The sequence below is a fragment of the Panicum hallii genome, chromosome 6 (assembly GCF_002211085.1).
Source record: "Panicum hallii strain FIL2 chromosome 6, PHallii_v3.1, whole genome shotgun sequence".
Classification (NCBI taxonomy): Eukaryota; Viridiplantae; Streptophyta; class Magnoliopsida; order Poales; family Poaceae; genus Panicum; species Panicum hallii.
This window is the reverse complement of record NC_038047.1, coordinates 44,640,048-44,662,390: the sequence shown is the minus strand read 5'-3', so window position 1 is coordinate 44,662,390 and position 22,343 is coordinate 44,640,048. Positions and strand designations below refer to the sequence as shown.

The 22,343-nt window shown below is 46.1% G+C and overlaps 3 protein-coding genes and 1 long non-coding RNA gene across 6 annotated transcripts; 1 reads left to right on the top strand and 3 right to left on the bottom strand.

Moving 5' to 3' along the window:
- Positions 1-4,088: 4,088 nt before the first annotated feature.
- LOC112897047 (GTPase-activating protein gyp7-like) lies at positions 4,089-8,422 on the bottom strand. Its single transcript, XM_025965233.1, has 5 exons — positions 7,978-8,422; positions 6,996-7,131; positions 6,790-6,839; positions 5,979-6,032; positions 4,089-5,717 (listed from the first exon to the last, which is right to left on the bottom strand). Exons 1-5 carry the CDS (start codon positions 8,214-8,216, stop codon positions 4,484-4,486), a joined length of 1,713 nt encoding a protein of 570 aa, XP_025821018.1. The 5' UTR covers positions 8,217-8,422; the 3' UTR covers positions 4,089-4,483.
- Positions 8,423-9,794: 1,372 nt separating this feature from the next.
- Positions 9,795-16,157, bottom strand: LOC112897615 (probable 6-phosphogluconolactonase 3, chloroplastic). Of its 3 annotated transcripts, XM_025965962.1 has the most exons (7): positions 15,800-16,157; positions 15,704-15,718; positions 14,292-14,352; positions 13,085-13,201; positions 11,287-12,090; positions 11,061-11,196; positions 9,795-10,551 (listed from the first exon to the last, which is right to left on the bottom strand). In XM_025965962.1, exons 5-7 carry the CDS (start codon positions 11,886-11,888, stop codon positions 10,072-10,074), a joined length of 1,218 nt encoding a protein of 405 aa, XP_025821747.1. In that variant the 5' UTR covers positions 11,889-12,090; positions 13,085-13,201; positions 14,292-14,352; positions 15,704-15,718; positions 15,800-16,157; the 3' UTR covers positions 9,795-10,071. The 3 variants fall into 3 exon arrangements, with proteins under 3 accessions (XP_025821747.1, XP_025821745.1, XP_025821746.1); XM_025965960.1 differs by lacking the exon at positions 15,704-15,718; XM_025965961.1 differs by lacking the exon at positions 15,704-15,718 and having other exon boundaries at positions 11,287-12,046.
- LOC112897616 lies at positions 12,101-13,462 on the top strand. The gene is made up of 2 exons (XR_003229690.1): positions 12,101-13,252; positions 13,343-13,462. It is a non-coding gene; the product is annotated as an uncharacterized LOC112897616 (long non-coding RNA).
- Positions 16,158-21,167: 5,010 nt separating the features above from the next.
- On the bottom strand, positions 21,168-21,928 carry LOC112896358. Its single transcript, XM_025964300.1, has 2 exons — positions 21,381-21,928; positions 21,168-21,292 (listed from the first exon to the last, which is right to left on the bottom strand). Exons 1-2 carry the CDS (start codon positions 21,750-21,752, stop codon positions 21,245-21,247), a joined length of 420 nt encoding a protein of 139 aa, XP_025820085.1. The 5' UTR covers positions 21,753-21,928; the 3' UTR covers positions 21,168-21,244.
- Positions 21,929-22,343: the final 415 nt, after the last annotated feature.

Sequence of the window (22,343 nt, the reverse complement as noted above, 5' to 3'; positions counted from 1 at the left end):
GTCAAATATACTGAAACTGAATATTTTTAATTCTAGTCCGCGTGCACGTGGATCATGCTATTTTATTCGTCTCTCCTCTCCATAATATATATATCTCTCCTGCTGCGTGATGCGACATTTGCACAGAAGAAAGAACATTTATTTCAATAAAAAGAGAGAAAGAACATCATCTCTGGTCGGTCTACGCTAAGGTGCGTTGCCCTGCGAACGGGTGCCTAACTGAGGTGGTCTCGGTAGTACTCCTCGGATCCTGAGTTTGACTTCTTGTGGGAGTGAATTTCAGACTGAGGTTAAAAAATTCTCTTGCCTACCTTCACGCCAAAGCATATGGAAAATAGCAACAACTCGTGGATTGGCCCGCTCTCACACAGGTTACGGTCTGGGTAATGATGCCCTATACGAGGATAGAGTAGGGGGATTTTCTCGGCCCGCGTGAGAAGATCTTCTACCCTAATTCACAATGCTTTTGGGGAGGTTTTACCCCGGCCGGTCTAGTTTTTTTAAGGTGCGTTGCCCTACTACCCTAGGTGAGCGACAAAGGTTGTTGCTCCCGGCCCCTGCGATCAGATCAAAGATCATGGTAGATTTCCGGCCCGCATGTGCAATACTGCGCATGTCAAAACGGACCTGCTTGTCGCCACCCGGTGCAGTGCACTGCACTGGTGCAGAGAAGGTAGTACATAGTACCACCACAGCTAATGGCTTAGCTAATATAACATCTAGCCCTAGGCACCTGGCCTGGCTGGCTGGCTGCGTCCTCGCTCGTTGGTGCACTCGGTACAAGATAAGATCGCCAAAAAGGCCGGAGAGGCCCTGGCCGGGCCCATCCATGGGCACGACGGCCGGCAACAACGCAAAAGCGACACCACAGTGGAGTCCATTGGAGCCTGCTCCCGGCGTGACACACGTAAAAGGATGCAGATATGGGATAGAATAGACGCAATTCTTCAGCACTGCCACTGCTAGCTGCTGCTATGAGCAAGCTAAGAGAGAGTCAGTGAGTGAGCCTGATAGATGTGTACACACACTGGAGACCAACCAGCCAACGAAAAGGAGGCGGGAAGAAAGCTGCCTGGACGGAGGAGGAGAAAATATAATGGAGCCTCGACAGGGAGTCTTTCTTGGAAGTGGCCGAGGACGAGCGATCTTTATCCACGCGAACATTGCATTGCATCCACTGATCGACGCAGATAAATAACAGCATCCACTACACATATGGATTATATTGAAAGAATAACATGGGAGAGATAGAGACTGCTCATCACTGCCTGCCTGCAGAATTAGTAAATTCAGAGAGCCAGCAGCATCCACTTATTGGTGGCCACTAGGCTTTCCAGGCATGCCCGCAAGGATGGTGCATGTTCGAGCGAGCCTTCGAGCGAGGCAGCTAGCGGATCGGAGCCAAGCAGACGAAAGCAAGTTGCGATGCTGGGTCACCCCACTCCGCAGCTTAGCTATCGAGCGCGCCATGATTATTGGGCCAGCTTTTCGCGTCACCGTCTTCGATCGAGCACACGAGGCTCGATCTTATGAGTTGTTTAATTTGCAGCTTCAAATAAAAGCGCCAAGCTTTCGTGGCCAGTAAGCTGATCGCTGAATGGTTCGTGATCTGATGAATCGACCAGCAGAGGATCCGATCATCTCATCCGGGAGCTAGCTAGCTAGCTGCTTCAGAAGCTAATAATTAAAGATCAGCCTACAATGACCTAGATCAGTTAGCAAGTGCTAGCTGCTGTGATCTGAGCAGCTACAGCTGGCTACCTAGCTGAACATTTCAGACCGTCATCGTCGTTACGGGCCAACTGTATTGGTGCACGAAACAGCGGCAAGGAATCGTGTCGCAGCTTTGCAGCTGATGATGAACAGTCCAGAGCGTCCACTTGTACACCGACTACGCCACGGAGAGCTGGAAGGCCTGGTTGTAGAAGCTATAGCTAGCGCGAGGCGGTAGGAAAAGACGCGACGGCGCGCGCGTCCAAACAGCTCGATCGCGCCGTGCCGTGGTGGGGGACGCCTCGCCCGGCCGGCGGCCCGGGGTTTGTGCCGTGCCGGTGGCTGGTGGCCATCTATCACCGAGCGGCCCGATCCCGACGGCGAAGGCCACGGCTGGCCCCCCGACAGCTACCGTCCGGTCGCGGCCACTTGCGTCGTGTGGCCACCCAGCTGCGAGCTGGAGCACGGAGACGACGACGGGGAGATCGAGGCCGGAAAGCAATCCAGAGAGGTCGCCGCGCACGTCAGCCGGCTCAATCTCCTCATGGGTTTGGATGCGGCGGCCAACAGAATCGGCTGGGCCAGACCGTGCCGGCCGGCCGAGCGCCGTGCGTTGAGCCTTCTTGTCGCCATGTTCATGTGTCCTCTCTCGGTCCTGCTTCTGGATAGTGGCCAGTACGTACGGGTAACGGGTGCAAATGCGATGGATATTCTCCTCCCACCGGCTGAGGCTCTAGAGCTTGCATTGCAAAGCTAAGTACATGTACATTGTTACATGTCATCTGTTTTATTTTATAAAACATCTCATATGGTATCATATAAGATTTTTGATGCGTGGAAAAGAGAAAAGGAGGCGAAAGAAAAAAACGGTTGTTTCATGAAACAACCGGCTCATGAGGTAAAATGTAAGATTACAAGACTACTTCCCAACTATTATAAGAATTGCTGTTGACTTGCAACTCACAATATTCCATTTCTTCGATCCACAAATTCAAGGATAGGGATAAAAAAACATATTATAGATATTATTATCTATTAAACCATTTCAAGATTATGTCTCAATGTATGGGAGCGTCTTTTAGGTATTATCAATGTACTTGCAGGCTTAAGACCTCCAAACCAAGTTGGCTACCTCTTGCCTCTCCATAGAGTTTTCATAAGTTCGAGTAGAGAAAGTGAAGAGATTGTGTGCATTATCACTTATCAAAAAGCTAGCCATAAAAGCAATAACACCAAAAGTGGGATCCCATTTTATTGATGGGGAGAGATTGTGAGACAACGCTGCTTTGAGCAATATGTTATAAATAAACCATTAAAAATATACTCCTTTTGCTATCTTTTCTTATGAGATGGATAAATTTAGAGTTAGTGTACTACCTCAACTGTTGGATACAACGATGATACAAGTATACGAGTGCAAACAATAAATTGTGGGTGGGGCTTTTGCTAAGAAAACGGGTAGGATTGGGATGTCAAAACCCAAGCGGCAAATGGCGTGCAATCTGCATTTTTCCCTTTCAGCTTAAGTAATGATGTCGTGGAAATAGTTGTTAAAACCTCTACAGCAGATTACTCATCTCTTATACTCTATATATTTTTTCTCTCCATCACCAAAATTATTTTTTATATTTTTGGTAGTCAGTGCTGTTGAAGATTACTTAATGGATAGGGTAGAAGAAGAAATTCCCTACATTTAAGCAAGACGAAGGTGCGTTTTTACGATCACCAAAAATATTTTTATTATCGGGATAGAATTGATAATCTACTACAGCACCTTCCATAAAAAAGATAAATTTTTATATTAGGAAGAGAGATGAGTAATCTGCTATTGTACAGTAGCATCTAACCCTTTTAAGTTAGAAAAACCTTACTGAAAAATCAGGTGCTGAAAAGCACCTAGATCGCCACACCACTGTTCTACTGTCGGACGAAGAGGCATTCTAACCACCAGATGGAAAGGAAGTGGAGAAAATGATTGAACACGTGTTGTGCCCCATGGCCCATGGCATGGCGACTGCTGGCTGTCGCCTCATGTTGCGGAGCATTGTTTCAGGTAAGATCACATCAAAAGTTTGGACGCTGGCGCAGGTGTCCCCCTGAGCTGTACGATCAAGCATTTCCTCTTCATGTTCCACGGAGGAGGACGTCCACGAAGAGCAGATGTTCACCTTGTCGGGATGGCGTAACAGTCGCTCTGGGCCAGTGCAGCACAATCCAGCCAGCTCACATTTGGCACTGCCAACTTGTCCAACCATGCAGAAGTTCTGGCAAGTGAGATGCTCAGTGTTGATTCAAACAGTTTGTAGAACATTATTGCCTTGCTGTGATCTCAAGCATTAGAATCAGAAAAGAAACAGAAAAGGTAGACCAAAATATGACAGTAAAGACTTGACATTGATATTAGTATATTACTCCACATTACATTACACCCAACATCTGGGAACTTGCTTGTCCTATAAAAGACTTTAGGGAAAATGATGTTTTTGCCCAGAACAGACATTATTTGAAGCAAAAACAAGATTTTCCATGAAGTTCCAACTATGGATGGCTTGCAACGACAGAACCACGGTGATAACCCATGGTTTATCAGCTTAACTGAAGTGAAGACAACTTCGTCCTCACTTGAAGCTACAAGGTTCGATCTATGTACCCATGCAAGGGTTTTTATTCCGGGTGACAGGCAGTAGATAGATAGATGCTAAATATACACCTCGGAAAATTGTTCAGGTCTGCATATGTTCTACCAAACGTAACTGAGGAAAGAGTAGTATCATATTTTGTCATGAAGGTTAACAACCAAGTGATGCGCATCATCTAGGAGCTTCCAGACATCCAGCTGCCCGGCCATGCTATTGCACTCCCGCAATATCTCATCCATGCTGCTGTACTTCTCGATTATCAGCTTCCTCCTCTGCAAGACACAGGCAGCGATAGCGTAGAGCAACAAATCATCAGTAGGAGGAGCATGAAGCCTTATCCTTCCCCAAGTGGACCTTCCAATCCCAGCTCGAATTGCGGCCTGGTCAGCCCACATGACCTCCCATAGACACACAGTCTGCTCAAAAGTGAGCTCCCTCCTGAAGAGAACCACCACCATTCGGTACAGAAAGAAGCAGTCTTCGGCCTGAAGCTTCTGCAGGTGCCTGTAGAGGTGCGAGTCTTTGCGCTTGATGATCTGCGAGACGGTTTTCAGCTGTCTTCTTATTCCAACCTCATCAAGCCTGAAGTTGTGCCTCGCTTTCCTCATGAAACCTACAAAGCACCAAAATGCTTCATGATCTTCCTCCATCACTGCAATTATTGGTGACAAGAGATCACTCATTCCTTGACAGTACCCAATCTCTGGATCATAGAGTGCATATGCCTCAAGCAATGCAACTAATCGTGCAGCATGATAAATCATGTAAGGCTCCAAATGGTCATAATCTTTCAGCCCGACTGTTATTGCAGACCGCAGTGCTTTCTCTTTAGAGACTTCAGCCTGATTACGGGCAAATAGGGCCCATTCTGTATTTGCTCGAATAGCATCTACACGTATAATGCGCTGCCATGTGGTAAAATCCTCTGGAGTTTTGTCAGATATAAAAATTTCTGACTTAGATGATGCGCTCCGGACAAATTTTGGTTTGGGATCACAGTTCTCTTCCAAATTGGTAGAGACGGGTGTTCTGTCAGGGTCCTCTTCATAGGAAGACTCAGAGTCAGAAGATTCTGATTCTGCAATACATGGATCAACATAAGTTAACTCACTTGTATCTTCATCCATGCCTTCCACAGAAGCCCAGTTAGAACTCTCTGGTTCTTCTGCCTTGCTGCCTAAAGATTTCAATTCTTTGGGCAACACACAAGCCCTCTTACTGACACCTTCAGAATGAGGTGACTCTGATCCTTCCACCCCATCAGAAACATCCTCATTCATAAACTCATTTATAACATTCAGCCCATTTCCTTTGTAACAATTCAGAATGCGATGGCACTGTCGTCTCAGCTTTTCATATTCTTTCCTGCACCAGAAGATGCAGCAATTCATGTCAATAAGTAGAGCATCATTGTGAACAAACAGGTGTTCTAGTGATGTTATCTTCAGATAAAAGGAAAGCACAGCATGTCTTATATCAGTCATGGAGCAAAGATGCACACAGTTGCCATATCTATTTATTTACTCTTGTTTTCCAGAATTTCAAGATAAATCATCATCAATCCAAGCTGGACATTCACCTAAGTACAGGAAGCAAAAGCTAATTGATCAGTTATGAAAGCAATACCTTTTCTTTAGCTTGATGGCATTCCTGTCCTCTTCAGAACTGTTCAAATCATAACTGTAAATAAAAAGAAATTAATCAGTCTATCGACTTAAAGCAGCAACACATTAAATAGGATAGGTATTTTATAACAAAAGGCTAAAACAGAACAATTCTAAAACAATATATAAAGGCTCAATAAACCAAATAGAACATCTTTTTTATTGCTGTAAGTTGCTTTTTTTTGTTAAGCATAATTCACTTTTCTTGGCTTTTGGTTTACCTTATATAGATGCACAAATGGTTCTAATTTTGATCGATTGGCCCAAAAATGGGCTTACAAAAAATCAGTAACTTTACAAATAGAAACTAGGCAGGCCCATACATAACAGAAGCAAAAATTAGCTTAAAATGAAAGAGGCATAAATTGAAAAATACCATCAAATATGATGATGTCATGTGGACTTTAGCGACGCATGTCACCAACACATTGGATTATTTAAAAGCATACGTTGACCATCACTTACTCATGCAGCATATTATCAATCGCTACAAAACCGATTTGTATTGAAAGATATGTGAAATGTGAATCGATTGTTACAACTTTTATATTCTAATCATGCATATAATTTAACTAATTGCTCATCGAAATCTACAAAAAGTTGTCACTTTTAAATCCTGATGCGCCTCATATTTTGAAATGGAGTATTTCACAAGAACAGATCAAATTAGACTGACTTCTAGAACTATAAATTCATTTACCACGTCAAACTATGCTAACAAGATCATTGCTACATAATATTAAATACATAAGCACATAGGAGAATCATCTTACACTCCAAGTAGAAATGGCCAAACTTCAGCCCGGATGCCTGGTTCAATTCCCTGGAAACATTAATATAATTGATTTAGTTTACCATCAAAGTGGAAAAGGCTGCACCACATGCAATTGCATGCAGAATGTGCATAGCTAAGCTTCCAACATAAATCAGTCAGAGGTTGTGTACATAGAAAGAAGTGCTGGATAACAACAATGCTTACCCCACTGCGAACTTTTTTTAGAAACTTTCTTCCCCCATCACGAAGCTTCCCGTTTGATGAAAATAGACGGTTCCAATGTTGACAAGAAAGTGCTCGTTTTCTTTTTCTTCGAGACCACGGAGATTTAATTCCACCCCTAGAAACAAAATGTGGTAGGAAAGAAAGAATAAGTTGCAGTTGGCTGATGATTCCATGTTCTGAAATTTTTGCACAACGGCTAAGATACAACTTGACTGCAGCATTTATGGACTTTCGTTCCAAATTCAAATAATGCTGCAGCCAATTTAAAGCTAGACTCAATAGCAAAAACCCAGTACTTTTTTGGTTACCAAAAATGTATATAAACAACTCAAAATCTAGCATACCCACAAGCTACTGGCACAAACGCTCAAGGTATTAAATTCAGAAATAGCAGCAATTAGTGCCAGGTTAACTAAGCATTTGATGAAACGCTATCCATTACACAGATCCACAAGTCATGGTTTTGAACTCTATCAGACTACCACTGCCAAGAAATAAGATCCTAAAGTCGATGCCGAAACTATCTAAAATTGAGTGATCAATAGGCTAAATTGTTCCTTTCGTTCTCATACTAAATTGACCAAGCAGCCAATCCACATTTCACACAACTAGAACTACAAGTGAGCCAGAACTTTGTGCCAACTACTGCGAGCTGCTGAGCAAGACTTAACTAGATCAAAGCGTGCAAAAAGCACCTGGTAGCTGGTTCTGAGCACTTGAGCAACAAAAAAAGTTAAATTTTTTTTCTAAATCTAAAGGCTAAAGCACATTGCGTAAGAATAATAGTACCGAACAAACTACCGCTCCCACTGTGCCACCAGACGAGCATAATTTTTGAGAATCGGTGCGCGAATCATCGTCTGGAAATGTCAACGCGTACGGTAACGGCACCCAACAAAAATTCCCCATTTTGAAGCGACCCATTCGCTGTACTAACAGGAATCCGAACACGAGAACTCACCGGTCCACGTTCGGGGAGGAGGGCGCCAGCGAGGGCGACGAGGAAGCTGCCGCCACTGGCGCCGGCGCCGAATCCGAATCCTCCGCGGCCGGATTCCCCGAGGCCGCCAGAGAGGACGCCGACGACGTGACGAGGAGGGACCGGCGGTGGATCCACGAGTACGACCGCGGGGACGAAGGAGCCCTCGGCGCCGGCGCCGCCGAGGAGGAGGAGGTGCTGGATCGCCGCAGGGCCTTCATCACCCTGCCCCGCCCCGCCACGACGTCCTCCACCAACCTACCGCTTATTGACTACCGAGTACCCGAGCTCCTGGTCCACCCCGACTGCTTCCCGCGCCAGGGCGACGAGCTTCCCCATCCACGCCGGCGCTGGCGGGCGGGCCGTACGCTGGCGGATGCGGAGCACCGGGCGGCGACCGGGGGCGGATGCGGGTTCTCCTCCCTTGGAAGAGGGAGTTGAGGAGTGGTGCGGTAGGCACCGGTTATAAAACAGTCGTCTACGGACGCTGCATGTGGGGACAGGATGCGATGGGCCCACGCGTCAGTGAGACCGCTGTTTTTTCTTACAACAGTCATTTTGAAATGCACCTTACATTTTGAGACTCACTTTTGGCGTCTACTTTTGAACCGAGAAGATCTGGTTTGGTATCCGTCGATGTCATGTGCGATTACGAGGTTATTTACTGCGTGCGAGACGTTTACATTTTGATGCAGAGTGGGCGCACTGTCAAAGTCAGAGTTACCAGTGGTCAACTGACGCGCGCACATCCACACCACACTACGTCATCGTCGCAGGAAAAAAAGGCATTTCAACGACACGACCGGAGGTTTCCGCCGACCAGCCGTTCCGTTCCCGGGCGGTTGGTCGAAAGCCGACGCGGCCAGGTCAAACCGCAAGCGTAACGCACGGCACGCACATTTAAGAAAGATCCGTAGAACTGAATCGTGCCGTGACAGGGCGACACCATCCCGCCCTGGTTCCGTGCCCGTTGCGGTGCTGCTCGGCGGCACGATTTGGCACGGCTGGCAGTCGCCACGCCTGCCCGTTTCGAGCACAGAGCACGGTCAAAAAAAGAAAAGGGCTCGATAGGTCACCGTCGCTACGCCATCTTTTGCGTCTCTCCGGTGGACCACCGTCTCGTTGCCCGTTTGCCTCGGAGGCTTCGTCGGGCTCCGGCGACACCAGGGCACGATACAAATCCAGAGCGCGCCGGGCAGGAGCGGCGGAGATCCCGGCGCGGGCGGCGGCGGGGACACCGTGCTCCCCGGGGCCGAGACCGGACGGGAATTTTATATGAGCTAGCGAAAGGCAAAACGCTCGGCGGTGGAGGGCCAATGGCCATGCCTGCGGCACCATTCATGCGGATGCGGGGGTGGGGGTGGGACGTGGCGGCTTCGGGCGAGGCTCGATCCGGCCATGTTCTGGCCCCGCGTGTTCATGTGACCGCTCGTGCCGGGTCACATGAACTTGGGGGCTCCAGATTGTTCCTCTTTACCCTGCCAGGCGCTCCCGGCGCCGGGGCAGTTTACTCGCCGTCATGTGTTGCTCATGAACTTTGGCATGGTCAGAGGCTCAGAGCTGCGCTGCAGAGGCTGCGCCTGCGCGGCGTCTGAGCCAGTGAGTCCGACTGCCTGAGTGCCTGACCCTGTCTCAGGTATCATGGCACCCAACCCATCAATAAGTCTTCAGCATCTCGCTCGCTGGTTTGGCAATGCTGTATGTAATTCCATAAGATTCAGATTTCAGGACGGCAAAGTTTCACTTTCACATCACATACGCAGCTTGCCGTTCGAGCCACCAAACGACGTGCAAACACAGATCAGCTGTATCTTAGATGAACAGAAAGCAAACATCACGTCCTAAGTAACATTTACAAGCACTTATATCATAATCGCTGAAGAAAAAGAACCACCATAATTGATGATATAAAATATTTGGTAGATATTGGAACCCCAAGACACATTTCTCTGGCACGCTATAATACAAACGGAACTCACAATTTCCTGCCGAACCTAGTGGATACCCATCAAGGTCTTTTATGAAGGACTCGAGACGAGAGTTTCAACTTTCAAGCAAACTTATGCAACCACGGCTTCAAAGGCTCGACAACATCGACACCGCCGGCTTGTCAGTGAACCAAGTGAGCTCTCCATCCTGAAGCGAAACCATCTCGACAGGCAGCAAATCTGATGTGTTCTGCTCTTCTGAAAGCGCCTTATGAACAGCACCGGCTTTGCCAGCACCGGTGACCACAAGGGCGATACATGCCGACGAATTGATCACGGGGAGAGTGAACGTTATTCTCTCTGGTGGCGGCTTTGGAGAATCCTTGACAAAGGTGACCCATTTCTGGTTTTCATGGACAACAGGGTGGCCTGGGAAGAGCGAGGCGACATGGCCATCAGGCCCCATCCCCATAAGCATAAGATCGAACTTGGGGAAACCTGTTACTGGTGACATTCCAATCACACCATCCTTGACAAGTTGCCTTAAACGAGTTTCGTAGTCCTCTGCAGCACCCTCGGCTGACAGCGCATCGTTTATGGCATAAACTTGGCCAGCTGGAATCGGCACCTATGTTGTACAAAACAAAAGATGAAAACTTAGATGCAGTGTAGAACAAAGGTAAAGGTTTCTGCAGGCAGTATATATGAGAATATAGATATGAATTCTACACACAATTCTACTGTCCGTAGTCCATACACATATGGCAGGTGGGAAATGTACTTAAATTTCAAGACACAGATGCAGACTACACACACATATGTGTATTAGGCACACATTACACATCTTTTTTCCTGAAAGATCATCAGAAATCCCAGACAGACAACTCAGTATGAGTATCTCCCACATTAAACATTTTGCTCAGTATTCGTCATAGTCAATCTCCCAATATCTAGAACATTATGAGGAACTTCACTAATAGGTCCAACAAAACAGGCAAGCAAGTACATTATCTGCACAAAATTTCCACAACACCATTCTCCATCACCCAAAAACAATCATGACATCCTTTCAGAAACTCCAAACTTCCACCTTTCACCATCGAAACAGATTCTGAATTTGACTGTACAAGTGATTACCTTGGAAAGGAACTCATCGGAGGTGAGCTTGTAGTTGCTATCCGCCTGGTCCTTGGGAACCACCCTCTCATCCACCCAGAACACATGCCATTTGCTCCAATCCACCGCCTCCAGGTACGGCGGCTCCGTCAGTTTCCTGTGAAACCCAAAGGTCGAGACTCAAGACAACCCCCCACGAACCGAAACCCAACGATAGCCAAGGAATTTGCGATCGGGGTCCAAGAACCTGAGGGCCTTGACGAGGGAGCCGCCGGAGAGCACGACGGTGAAGGCCCCCCTCTCCGCCGCGAACCTCGCCGATAGCTCCGCCGTGCGCTTGGCCAGAGACGACGCGAGGTCCTCCTCGGCGTCGAAGATGATGAGCTTCTTCCTTGACGCCGCCTCGCCGGCGGCGGTGCGGGGGGAGGCCATGGCGGAGACCGGCCTAAGGAGAGAGTGGGACGATGATGACGACGACAAGGGTCTCCAGGGAAGGGATAGACGGAGTGGCACAGGGACCCTGGACGCTGGCGAGGATCGGCGGGGATTGACGGAGGAGAGGGACGTCGACGCGGCGGCGGCGGAGGCGATGGCGGAGAGGGACATGGTGCCGGCGGCGTGGAAACTGGAAATGGAGAGGGGCTTCGGGGGGGTTGGTGGTGAAAGAGACGGCCGATTAGGAAAGGGTCGCCACTTCGTAGTCGTCGAAATCATGATGGACGGCCGGATCGTGCGGGCCGGCTTCCTATTGGCCTTTCCACGTGGACGCAATCCTCTGGTGCTGTCGCCCAAGAGAAAAGCAGCTCGGACGCGGGCCAACTTTGTTTTTTTTAGGAAAACGCGGCCCATCTAGGCAGCTAAGCTGGGCCGAGACGAGTTGCTTATTCTTGGTGGTCTCGCGTTGGGCTACTGATGATACTGAGCTTGGAATGATGGTGTGAAAGATTTTATTTCTGATGATGACTGGATCTGACAAGAGATACTGTGAAGACGTTCACCATAACATCCTACTTGCAGGACAGCAGTAGTTTCAGTAATGCACCTCTTCAAACTAATAATAGCCTTACTCAGTTGTTAGTGAAAGATTATCTCTTTAGTACATATTACATGCAAGATACGAAAATATCATGATTATGTCAGAATGAAAATACGAGTCACCAGCCGCAAAGAATGCAAGATACGAGGTTTTATAGCATGATATCATGTTGATGATCTCAGAACAGAACAGATTACACCATAGTAGCAAGCTGACACGATACTACTCAACTTAGACAAGACTGGATGCACGGACTCTGCATCTTCCTGTTGGAACAGAGTTGTGCTTGAAACTTGCAGAGTGCCGTGGTTTGCTGATACCGGTTGTCACCATGGAATTTAATCCAGATGTGTACCATGTTTTTCAGTGGAAGTCTGGGGAGGCTAAGTGGGTGAGGATTAGTGCCTTGGTGGGTGCGCCCTGTTTTTTGCGACCCCTTATTTTGTGGGCTGGCTTGGACCTGATCATCCAGGGATTCGAAACGACTGCATATACTTGAATGGGGAAGGTTTATGGAGTGAGTATTCTTCAGTTGATGGATCTTTCCGTAGATCTGATGTTGTCTACCCTGAAGGGGAATTACTGGAGGGTTTCAGGTCGTCTTGTTGGGTCTTTCCGAGCATGTGTTGATGCACTCCTCTGAGCTGAGAGGTGCGCTGAAGTTATTGTCCCAAGGTATATTTGGCTGCCTATTCCCTTGCTACTTGTTTTTATTGCATTGTCTTTCTTCCAATATTTAATAAGCATAATGTGCGTGTATGAATTATGATTTAGCACACTAGCAGCAGGTGTTACTGTTACACATTGCACATGTTGTTTGGACTTGGGTTGCCTTCTTGCTTGTTGAAGTGTTGACATCAGTAATTTGCAAGTCTTTTAGATTAGTCCTAAGCACGTTTCGCTTCTCCTTTATGCAACTGTCTCATATGGTGCCACAACCAGTAGTACTTACTGTCTCATATGGTGCCACAACCAGTAGTACTTATATGTGCATACTTTACATGGTTACCTTGATGTATGTTGCCATGTTGGTCAACTGTCTCATACGAGTTTCGTAGTCCTCTGCAGCACCCTCGGCTGACAGTGCATCGTTTATGGCATAAACTTGGCCAGCAGGAATTGGCACCTATGTTGCAGAAAACAAAAGATGAAAACTTAGATGCAGTGTGGAACGAAGGTAAAGGTTTCTGCAGGCAGTGTATATGAGAATATAGGTATGAACTTCTATGCACAATTCTACTGTCCATAGTCCATACACATATGGCAGGCAGGTGGGAAATGTACTTCAATTTCAAGACACAAATGCAGACTGTATGTATGCATATCAGACAACACACATCTTTTTCCTGAAAGACTACCAGAGATCCAAGAAAGACAACTCATTATCTCCCAAATTCAACATTTTTCTCAGCATTCGTCATAGTCGACCTCCCAATATCTAGAACATTATGAGGAACTTCAGTAATAGGTCCAACAAAACAGGCAAGCAAGTATATAACCTGCACAAAATGGTGGCACAGGAGAGGGACGTCGACGCGATGGTGGCGGAGAGGGACATGGTGATGGCGGCGTGCAAACTGGAAATGGAGAGTTTTTTTTTTGAGTGGTTGGTGGTGAAAGAGACGGCCGATTAGGATTAGAAACAACAACGATCACTTCATAGACGTCGAGATCGTGACGACGGCTGGATCGTGCAGGCCCTTTCCAGTTTCCAGCGGACGCACTCATCTGGTGTGCAGCTCAACTAATAAGATGGGCTGACAATTTATAATTCCTTAATGAACCAAGACGACGGAGGGCGCGCAAGGCGGAGAAGCTATACATCGCTTCCACTAGAACCAACGCGTGGCATGTAGCCCCTGAAATGAGATCATGCAGGTTGCAAGGATGTTCTGCTTGCCATTGACAATCGGCTAGTCTTGCAGCTTGTTACGTGAACGTGTAATATTATCATCAGTTTCTTCCAGATGTTTTGCTGATGGAAGCTCTAGATTGGTAAGGCTAAAACATTGATTTAGCAATAGATTTCTCAAGGAAACAACACGGGATATACAATCAAGTAGCAAGACTTGGGGATTTTTTACTATCGCCCTTGTGATTGCAAAACGCACTGCTAGTGCTAGTTTCAGTAAGCCTTTCCCTTCTGGAGGAAAGCAAAGCAGGTAAGTAATGTAAGTAGCATTAGGTCAAGTATTAAAAAGGAAATGAGCTCTTACCTTTATTTTCCCGTTTCTCTGCTTGTGGCTGGTCGACTTGTTGATTTCTGATATTTGGGATCTGCAAAATATAAAAAATAATCTATCAGTTCACATTCTCCAAATATAGGCCCTGAGCATTGAAGGGTAGCAACAGCTATGCAAGTGATTTGTAATAGTAGTGAATATGCAGTTCTTTTTTTTTACAAAGTTACTGGATGTTCAGTTAATGTGTATATATAGTGAAATAACATATGAGAGATTAAATAATAATGTTGATAGATGCATCAACAGAAATGGATTTCACAATATAAATAAATGGTTTAGGACTGTAGTCACCAAGTCATTCAAAATTTCATCATTTCAGAAAGGGCATATGAAAAGTAAATTTCAGAGGCAGCTCTGTCCTTAAACGTTGCCAGTTTCAGAAATACAATGCAAGCATTGTCTTCTCAGTTTCTGGAATTGTTGGTACATCATTTTCAGATAAGAACTCAATTGATTCAGGATTATTGCATGAAAGAAAATGTAACCCCCAAGTCAACTGATTCAGAATTATTGAATAAAAGAAAGTGTAATTCACAACTTGGATTCTTAAATTTTAGAGTACAAGCAGATAGAACATTTCATTTCTGAACATGTAAACACTTCATTTTGTTTCATTTGCACTATATAAAACATATATACATAGATTGGAAGAAGTATGCCAAGTTCATTTCTCAGTTGTACCTCAGAAAGGCTTATTTTATTTTTCATCGCTACACTTTATAAATGCTGATTCATATATGGATAGGAGGTGCATGAAATGACATTTGCAAGGCTACCAAATATTAGCATCTATCACTAAAATCTGTACATCTCTGCAGAGGATAGCACCTCGCTCGGTGGCACTCAGAAAAAAAAAAGAGAAATTAGCTGACTTATTCAGAACCTAGCATATACGGAAAGCAATACGGAAAGTTCAGAGATAGTTTGAACAGGTCCTTGTCATAAATCATGATGCGACTTGTGCAAGTAATCTATTGGATGTTCTGATTTATACTAATTTGATAAGACGCCACAAAAAATTGAAGGTAGTAAAATAAATTGCCTATTACGACGCATGATATTGATATGCTGAAACTGATTCTTTTCTGTAAGATAAAGGATAACAGCATGAGGGTTTATTTTGTATCCTGAATTATGATTACCTTGTATAAGAACCATCCGAAGGTATGCTTATTTACTATAACTAACAGAGATGTAAAATGTTGTCTAATTATTAAGGGGAAAAACTGAATGCCTATTCAGAATTTACATGTTTCTGTGCCTATCTTCTAAGTGATTGTGTTTTGCATTCAAGCGGAGTTACACAAGGTAGATTCTGGTTGCACAATTATCTTACTCTAGTTAGATTATACAAAAAGCATTGAACTATTGAATAAAGTTGCAACCTCAGAACTGCATGCCTGCCAAAATCGAAAAATTCATCAAACAAAAGTCAGTCCAGATGGTCCTAAATTGAATCAAGGGAAAGCTTATAATGTTACCTCGCTAATATATCCTGGTGGCTGTGCAGCTAAATCGGCGATGGTAGTTCAGAACTTCAGATTAGATGGAGGGACCTTCTTCCTTAAGGCCGTGGATGGGGAGAGGTGCTCGCTTGGAACTGGCGGCGGTGGCAAATCCTGCTGCAGCAGTGCAACCAAGCGCTGCGTTTTGAGCCCGTCAGGTCGCGGCAATGGCCGAATCCACCGACTTTAGTATCCTCCTCGCGCTCTTTGCCATACGCGGTAGCCACGCCGACGATGCGCAGCGGCTCGACGTGGAGGCGGCCCAGGACGAGGTCGCTGGCGAAGGGAGGCGAGGGGGAACGACGCTGGCGGCTGGGCAGACGGAGGCCGGCGGGCGGCGCGGCAGGCGGAGAGTGGAAGGCAGGGGAAGGGGATATAAGGTCCTCGGCGAGCGTGTTTGCAAATGAATCAGTCCGCATCGGACGGTACGTCTTGTGAGCTGGCTGGATCCGACGGTTCGCGGGTTAACGGGCGACGTGGCGCTACAGGTTTGCCCGGTTTGAGTTTGGGATTCGTGTTTTGAGATTATTTGAAGTGCGCACAATCTCCTGGCAAGCAGCTCGGGCGGAGTGAGAGCCAGGGGAGGGATGGGAGCAAGGGTAGAGAGAGAGAGAGAGAGAGGTGCGGCACTTCATAGGATCTGTATAATACTGAAGCAAATATGGTGAAAATCTAAAATTGCAAGTGATTGTGGATTTTTTTTTTCACCTGGAAGCTACAACGTAGCTCCACCTCTGGAAAGTCGGGTTAGTAAGGGCGGAGTCGAACAGCCTAGCGTTCTTTTCCTTCCAAACTTGCCAAGAGACAAATGCGAAGAGAGAGTCAAAACCTTTTTTCTTGCTGTCCGGGCACTGCCTTCTAAGTTGGATCCAGCGTTTTCTCGTAGAACCTTGATCAGGTGTTGCTGGCCAACTGATCCTCAACGATCTGAATATCTCCCACCAGACCTGCTTAATGTATGAGCACGAACAGAGGGTGTGATCAATGGTTTCAGGTTCTTGGTCACACAGCAGGCACGTTTCACTGGCTTCCAGGTTGTGCCTGATCCGTCTGTCGGCCGTCCAATGTCTTCTTCTGAAAGCCAGCCACAAGAAGATCTTCACCCTCATCGGAGCCCATATTTTCCAAATTAAGGAGCTGCCAGGGAAAGAAGTCGAGCCTGCATGAAGCATTCTATAGGCTGACCTTGCCGTATACTCCCCGGTTGGTGTCCACTTCCAGATAAAACGACCTGTTATTTCCTCCCTCAAAATCACTTCTGAAACCTTGTCCCAAACCTGCAGATATTCAGTTATTGCCGGCACAGACAGACCACCAGTTATCTTAGTGATCAGGTGGCATTGAGAAGCCCATGATGCACCGTTTGTGTTTTGATCACCCTCTTTGAAACTGCATTGATCAAAGTTGGTGCCATGCTACTGACACTTATGCCATCAATCCAGTTGTCGGTCCAAAATAAGGTTCTTTTGCCATCACCTACAATCACTGAAATTGAGGCGTGGAAGAATGCCTGTACCAGGGGATCAACTTGAATGGGTAATGCTGACCAAGCACGGTCGTGGTCAGCCTTTTGTAGCCAAAGCCATCTTGTTTGCAGAGCGAAGCCGGTCAGCTTAAGGTCAGCCACTCCAAGACCGCCGAGAGAAGTAGGTCAGCTTTTCTTGGAGCTGTACAAATCATTTTTGTTGCCATTTCATATTGTATTTGCTCAACTATATTTTATATATGGATTTGACGCTGAGGTTTCTTGTTTAACTTTGAAGGCACGTTGTCAATTTTATGGACCCTCTATACGACTATACCTCTTGCGTGTGCTGCTTTCTGTCACTGGAACAGTGGAAGGGAATGGAGGGGGTAAATTTAGTTATTTATTCAGTTGACTATTGGTGCTAGAGAACGTTGAACCTAGTCGATTTAGGTATTTCCCAGATTTTCAAGAGTCTAGGATTAGTGGCCTGCAGCATCCAATGCTAGGAAACCAGGACCTGTGCTCTACCTGTTTTCTTTCTCGTCTTTGAATTCCTGGTAAAGTTTTGTTTGGAAAAGTTGTGGAGCTGTATAATGAACAGATCACTGCTACACATACCAGCTGTTCAACATCTTACGGCGAGGACTGTAAAAGCAACCATTTCAGATTCTAAATCTGAACACACTAATTCCAACCACAATTGCAGCACAGTACTTCCATAAAACAATTTATCACCCTAATCGCGAAACACAAACATCTGGTTTCATGGCATCAGAACGAAAATATGAGTCTCCACTGACAAGATAGGAGATTATAACATCAGGTTCATGATCTCTGAACGGACAACACCATAGTAGCAAGCTGACACGATACTACTACCCTTAGGAACTGGATGTCAAACACACAAATACGCATAAGGTTTCTCGTAATTAAAGACAACCTAAAAACCCATCAACCATCAAGCAACACATCGGACAAATAGACGGGGTGGTCCTCGGTAACCTCCACGCCCCCTCTCATACACCGCGTATCCCTTCATCTCGAACCGCTTGAGGACGCTCTTTTCCAAGTCGATCATCCTCTGGACGGAAGCAGCTAAGGCTTCACTTGGAATGTTCATAATAATGTGCCTAGTAGGGCTGTTCTCAAATATATATTTGGCCTTCTTGCACACCAGGAAACTTTTTTTCACCCTATTCGGGATCACCGCCGGCTTGGCCTTCGGGAGCTCGATGATGGTATCGCCGCTATTGCCCACCCCCCCCCCCCCCCCCCGGTCTTTGAGAGGCCGATGATGGCGCCGCTGCCCGTCCCTCCATCGCCCACCGCAACCTTGGCATGCTTAGTATTGCTGGCACCGATCATCTCGCCGCCGTCGCCCGCCACCTCCTCCACGGACCGGGAGAGCCTCTTCAGCACCGGAGTAGCCGCGGCAGCGATCTCTACCTCCATCTAAACCTGACCTTTCCCAAAAACTAGCCAAGATTAGATCTACAATACTAGGTTGCGGCGGCAGTTGCCTTGGACCGAAGAGCGGAGAGGAAAACCCTGGATATATATGGCCCCGCAAACCCTAGGCTGTATTGGATTGGATCCCTTCAAATCTGGCTCGGGCTCGTTTGCTTGCGCGCCTAGTTGGACCAGACCTAAAGCATAAAGCCTGCACATACTCTCTCTATATAGCTCATACTCTCTCTGTATAGCTTTTACACGATGTTTAGGACATACCAAGAAGTGATTAATTAGGGTGTAGTTTTCCCTATTTGTCCGGGCTGCGGGTGTATCATGGACACGAAAAGAATTCGGCATGATTGGTTATTACGGCGTCTCCCGAGGCAGCCGAGACTGCGCGCGCATTTTTTTTGTTGCGTTCCCAATTTTGCATGGCGCGTTGGCGCCCAAGTTTTCCCGGTCGTGGTAGTTTACCACCACGTTGGCGCTCGGTTTTTTTGTGCCGCGCTTGCATGCGTCCCTCGCGGTAGTGAGCCGCTCTTTTTTTTTTCTCACGTGCAGGCTGGCCGCGAAATTTTGTTAGGCGCGCACGCTGGCCGCATTTTTTTTTTTTGCCACACGCGCTAGCTGGCCGCGTTTCTTTTTTACCAGGCCTGTGACGCTTGGGTTCCTACTTAAAGCCCCCGTGCAGCTTCTACTACCGGTGCAAACTACAAACAGCCAGCGTCACACACTGGCCATTCCATTTGATCTAAACGAGCTTCCGGTTGAAGATGAAGACAGCCAGCGGATGGAGGATGCCGATGAGCTCGACGATGACTTCCAGCAGGTGGAGGATGCCGACGAGCTCGACGTCAACGATTTGCAGGTGGACGACGAGCTCGACGAAGACGATTTGCCGGTGAAAAATGGCAACGGTAACGTGCCATTTCTTTCCTGTTTGTTGTGCCATTACTAATGTTCGGTCGTATTCATACTCCATTGTTCCTTTTGATAGGATTTGATTTAAACTTGCCACTACATGAGTTTGGCACGGTTGATTTTGATTACGTACAAAATCTTGCTGGTAAGATTGAGTGCTTCCTTGCTTTTAGTACTTCACACATCTTGTATTGTTGGATTGAGTATATTTTTTTTACAAGTAGAACATGCTGTGGACGCTCCCGTTGAGGAACAAGTTGAAGAACCTGACCGAAGGAAGAAGAAATAAATATCTGGCTTTGTTGGTTAGAAGCAAAATTGGGAGGCTAGGCAAGAAAGATACTAAAATTATTGCTGATCAATTTGACGTTCACATATGGGCAGTTCAGCGTTTATGGAAGCGAGGTAAAACGCAACTTGCAAACTCTGTTCCGGTTGTGGTTTGTAGTCTAAAGAAGGGTAGAGTTGGCCGTAAGGTAATCCCTGTTGATTTGGAAGCATTGCGCAATATTCCTCTAAAAAAAGAATGACTATAGAGGATGTGTGTGCCAAACTTAACATGAGCAAGTGGAAGATTCAAAAGTATTTGAGATAAGATTTGCTTAGGCGCCACTCTAGTAGCATCAAACCATACCTCACTAAAGCTAACAAGAACTCTAGATTAAAGTGGTGTGTTGACACGATTAAGAGGGATTTGCTTGCTGATCCAAGGTTTATGGATTTATTTGACTTAAAAATTTGTGTTCATAGATGAAAAATAGTTATACCTCTCTCAAAAATCTGAAAAAAAATATTATTTGCTACTCGAAAAAGATGATCCCCATCGGACTTGTAAGAACAAGAATTACATACCTAGACTCATATTCTTGTGTGTTTGTGCTCAGCCAAGGTTTAGAGATAGAAACTGTATTTTTTATGGTCGGATTGGCTTTCCACTTGTTACTTATGAACCGACTATTAGAGGTAATTAGAAAACCGGCCGTGTCCGTGGAGACATGGTTATGAAGCCCATAACTTCGATCACAAGAGACGTGATTAGAGATTTCATGATCAACAAAGTGTTGCCTGCCATTCGAACCAAATGGCCAAGAGAAGATATGGGCAAACCAATATACATTCAATAAGATAATGCACCTTCCCATTTGAAATTGGATGATCTAGTTTTTTGTGATGCTACTAAGTAAAAATGATTCGATATTCGCCTAATTTGTCAACCACCCAATTCTCCGGATTTCAACATTCTTGACTTGGGTTTTTTTTGAGCTATTCAAGCAATTCAATACAAGAAGAATGTAAGAACAATACAAGCTGTAGTTCCAGCAGTGCAAGAGGTAATTTGATTAAATTGTTCACACATGTTTCATTGTTTCATTTTTTTAACAACAAATTTGCTCATTAATTCATTTGTTGCACACTTGTTTTGTAGGCGTTCGTAGAGTATTCGGTACACAAAGCAAACCGAATGTTTCTAACATTACAAAGTGTTTTGATGGAAACTATGAAGGTGAAAGGATGCAATAAGTTCAAAATTCCTCACATGCAAAAGGAAACATTAGAAAGAGAAGATCGGTTGCCAACTTCTATCCCTTATGATCCATCTTTGCTAGATGAAGCCGAGGCCACTCTTGCTGCAGCAAACAATTAGAATTATGCTAGTTAGCTTAATAAGTAGACGAGCATGGTTGTAACAATTATAACTAAAGCTATTTATCTTACTAGTGCTTTGGTGTGGTCCTTCCTGGCAGCTAGCTCACGCTCGTGCTTCTTATCGAGCATCTTGAGCATGTGTGCAGGTAACATGACAGTATTGCCATGCATCATGACATTGTCGAGGTCGGGAATGAGAAGCTCGCAATTGAACTCGTCAAGGCCGTAAATCATGGCGCTGAGTCTGTATTCCGCGTGGACGAGACCGCAGCGAGAGCATGGCCATCTCCATGAGTGCGCACGATTCCATGCTTGGCGGATCTCATGGACGAGATGACAGAGAGCACATAAAAAAGAGCCCGGCGGCAAGGAATCTGGCACCATCGTCTCCGAGTCCAGCGCAAGCTCCGGCAATTCCGGCATGATGGAGTCCGGCGCCATCTACAAGTCAGGCACCACCTCCATCTCCAAGTCCAGCGTGAGCTCCTGCAACTCCGGCGTGACGACCTCCTCTGGCTCCTGCGAATCCGGCGCGACGAGCTCCTGCAACTCCGGCGTGACAACCTCCTCCGGCTGCTGCGAGTCCGGCATGGCGAGCTCCATGGGAGCGGCGGGAGTGGAAGGCGAGTTGAGCAAGAAGGCAAGCTAGCCAAGGAAGGTGGAGATCGATTAAAGAGGCGCGGCATGCGAGCTAGGAAGGTGGAGGTCAATTAAAGCGGCACGGCGTGCGAGCGTTTCATTAACTCATCCCGAACCACAAAGCATTTCATGCCATTGCGGAAGGGAAAAAAGGAAAAAATAACGGGTGGAAGAGAACTACGACATCCTTTGCCGAAAACGCTTCGTTCGCCAGGGCGTCATGTAAAAGCTACACGGAGGGAGTATAGCAACTTTTTTCTTTCTTATTTTACTCATTTTCCTTTCGTATTCCTATCTTCATTTTTCTTTCTTTCTTTAACTAGTTTCTACTTCTTCTTTTTTCTTGTTTATATCATTCATATTTGTTCTTGTAATTGTATGTAGAAAATATAT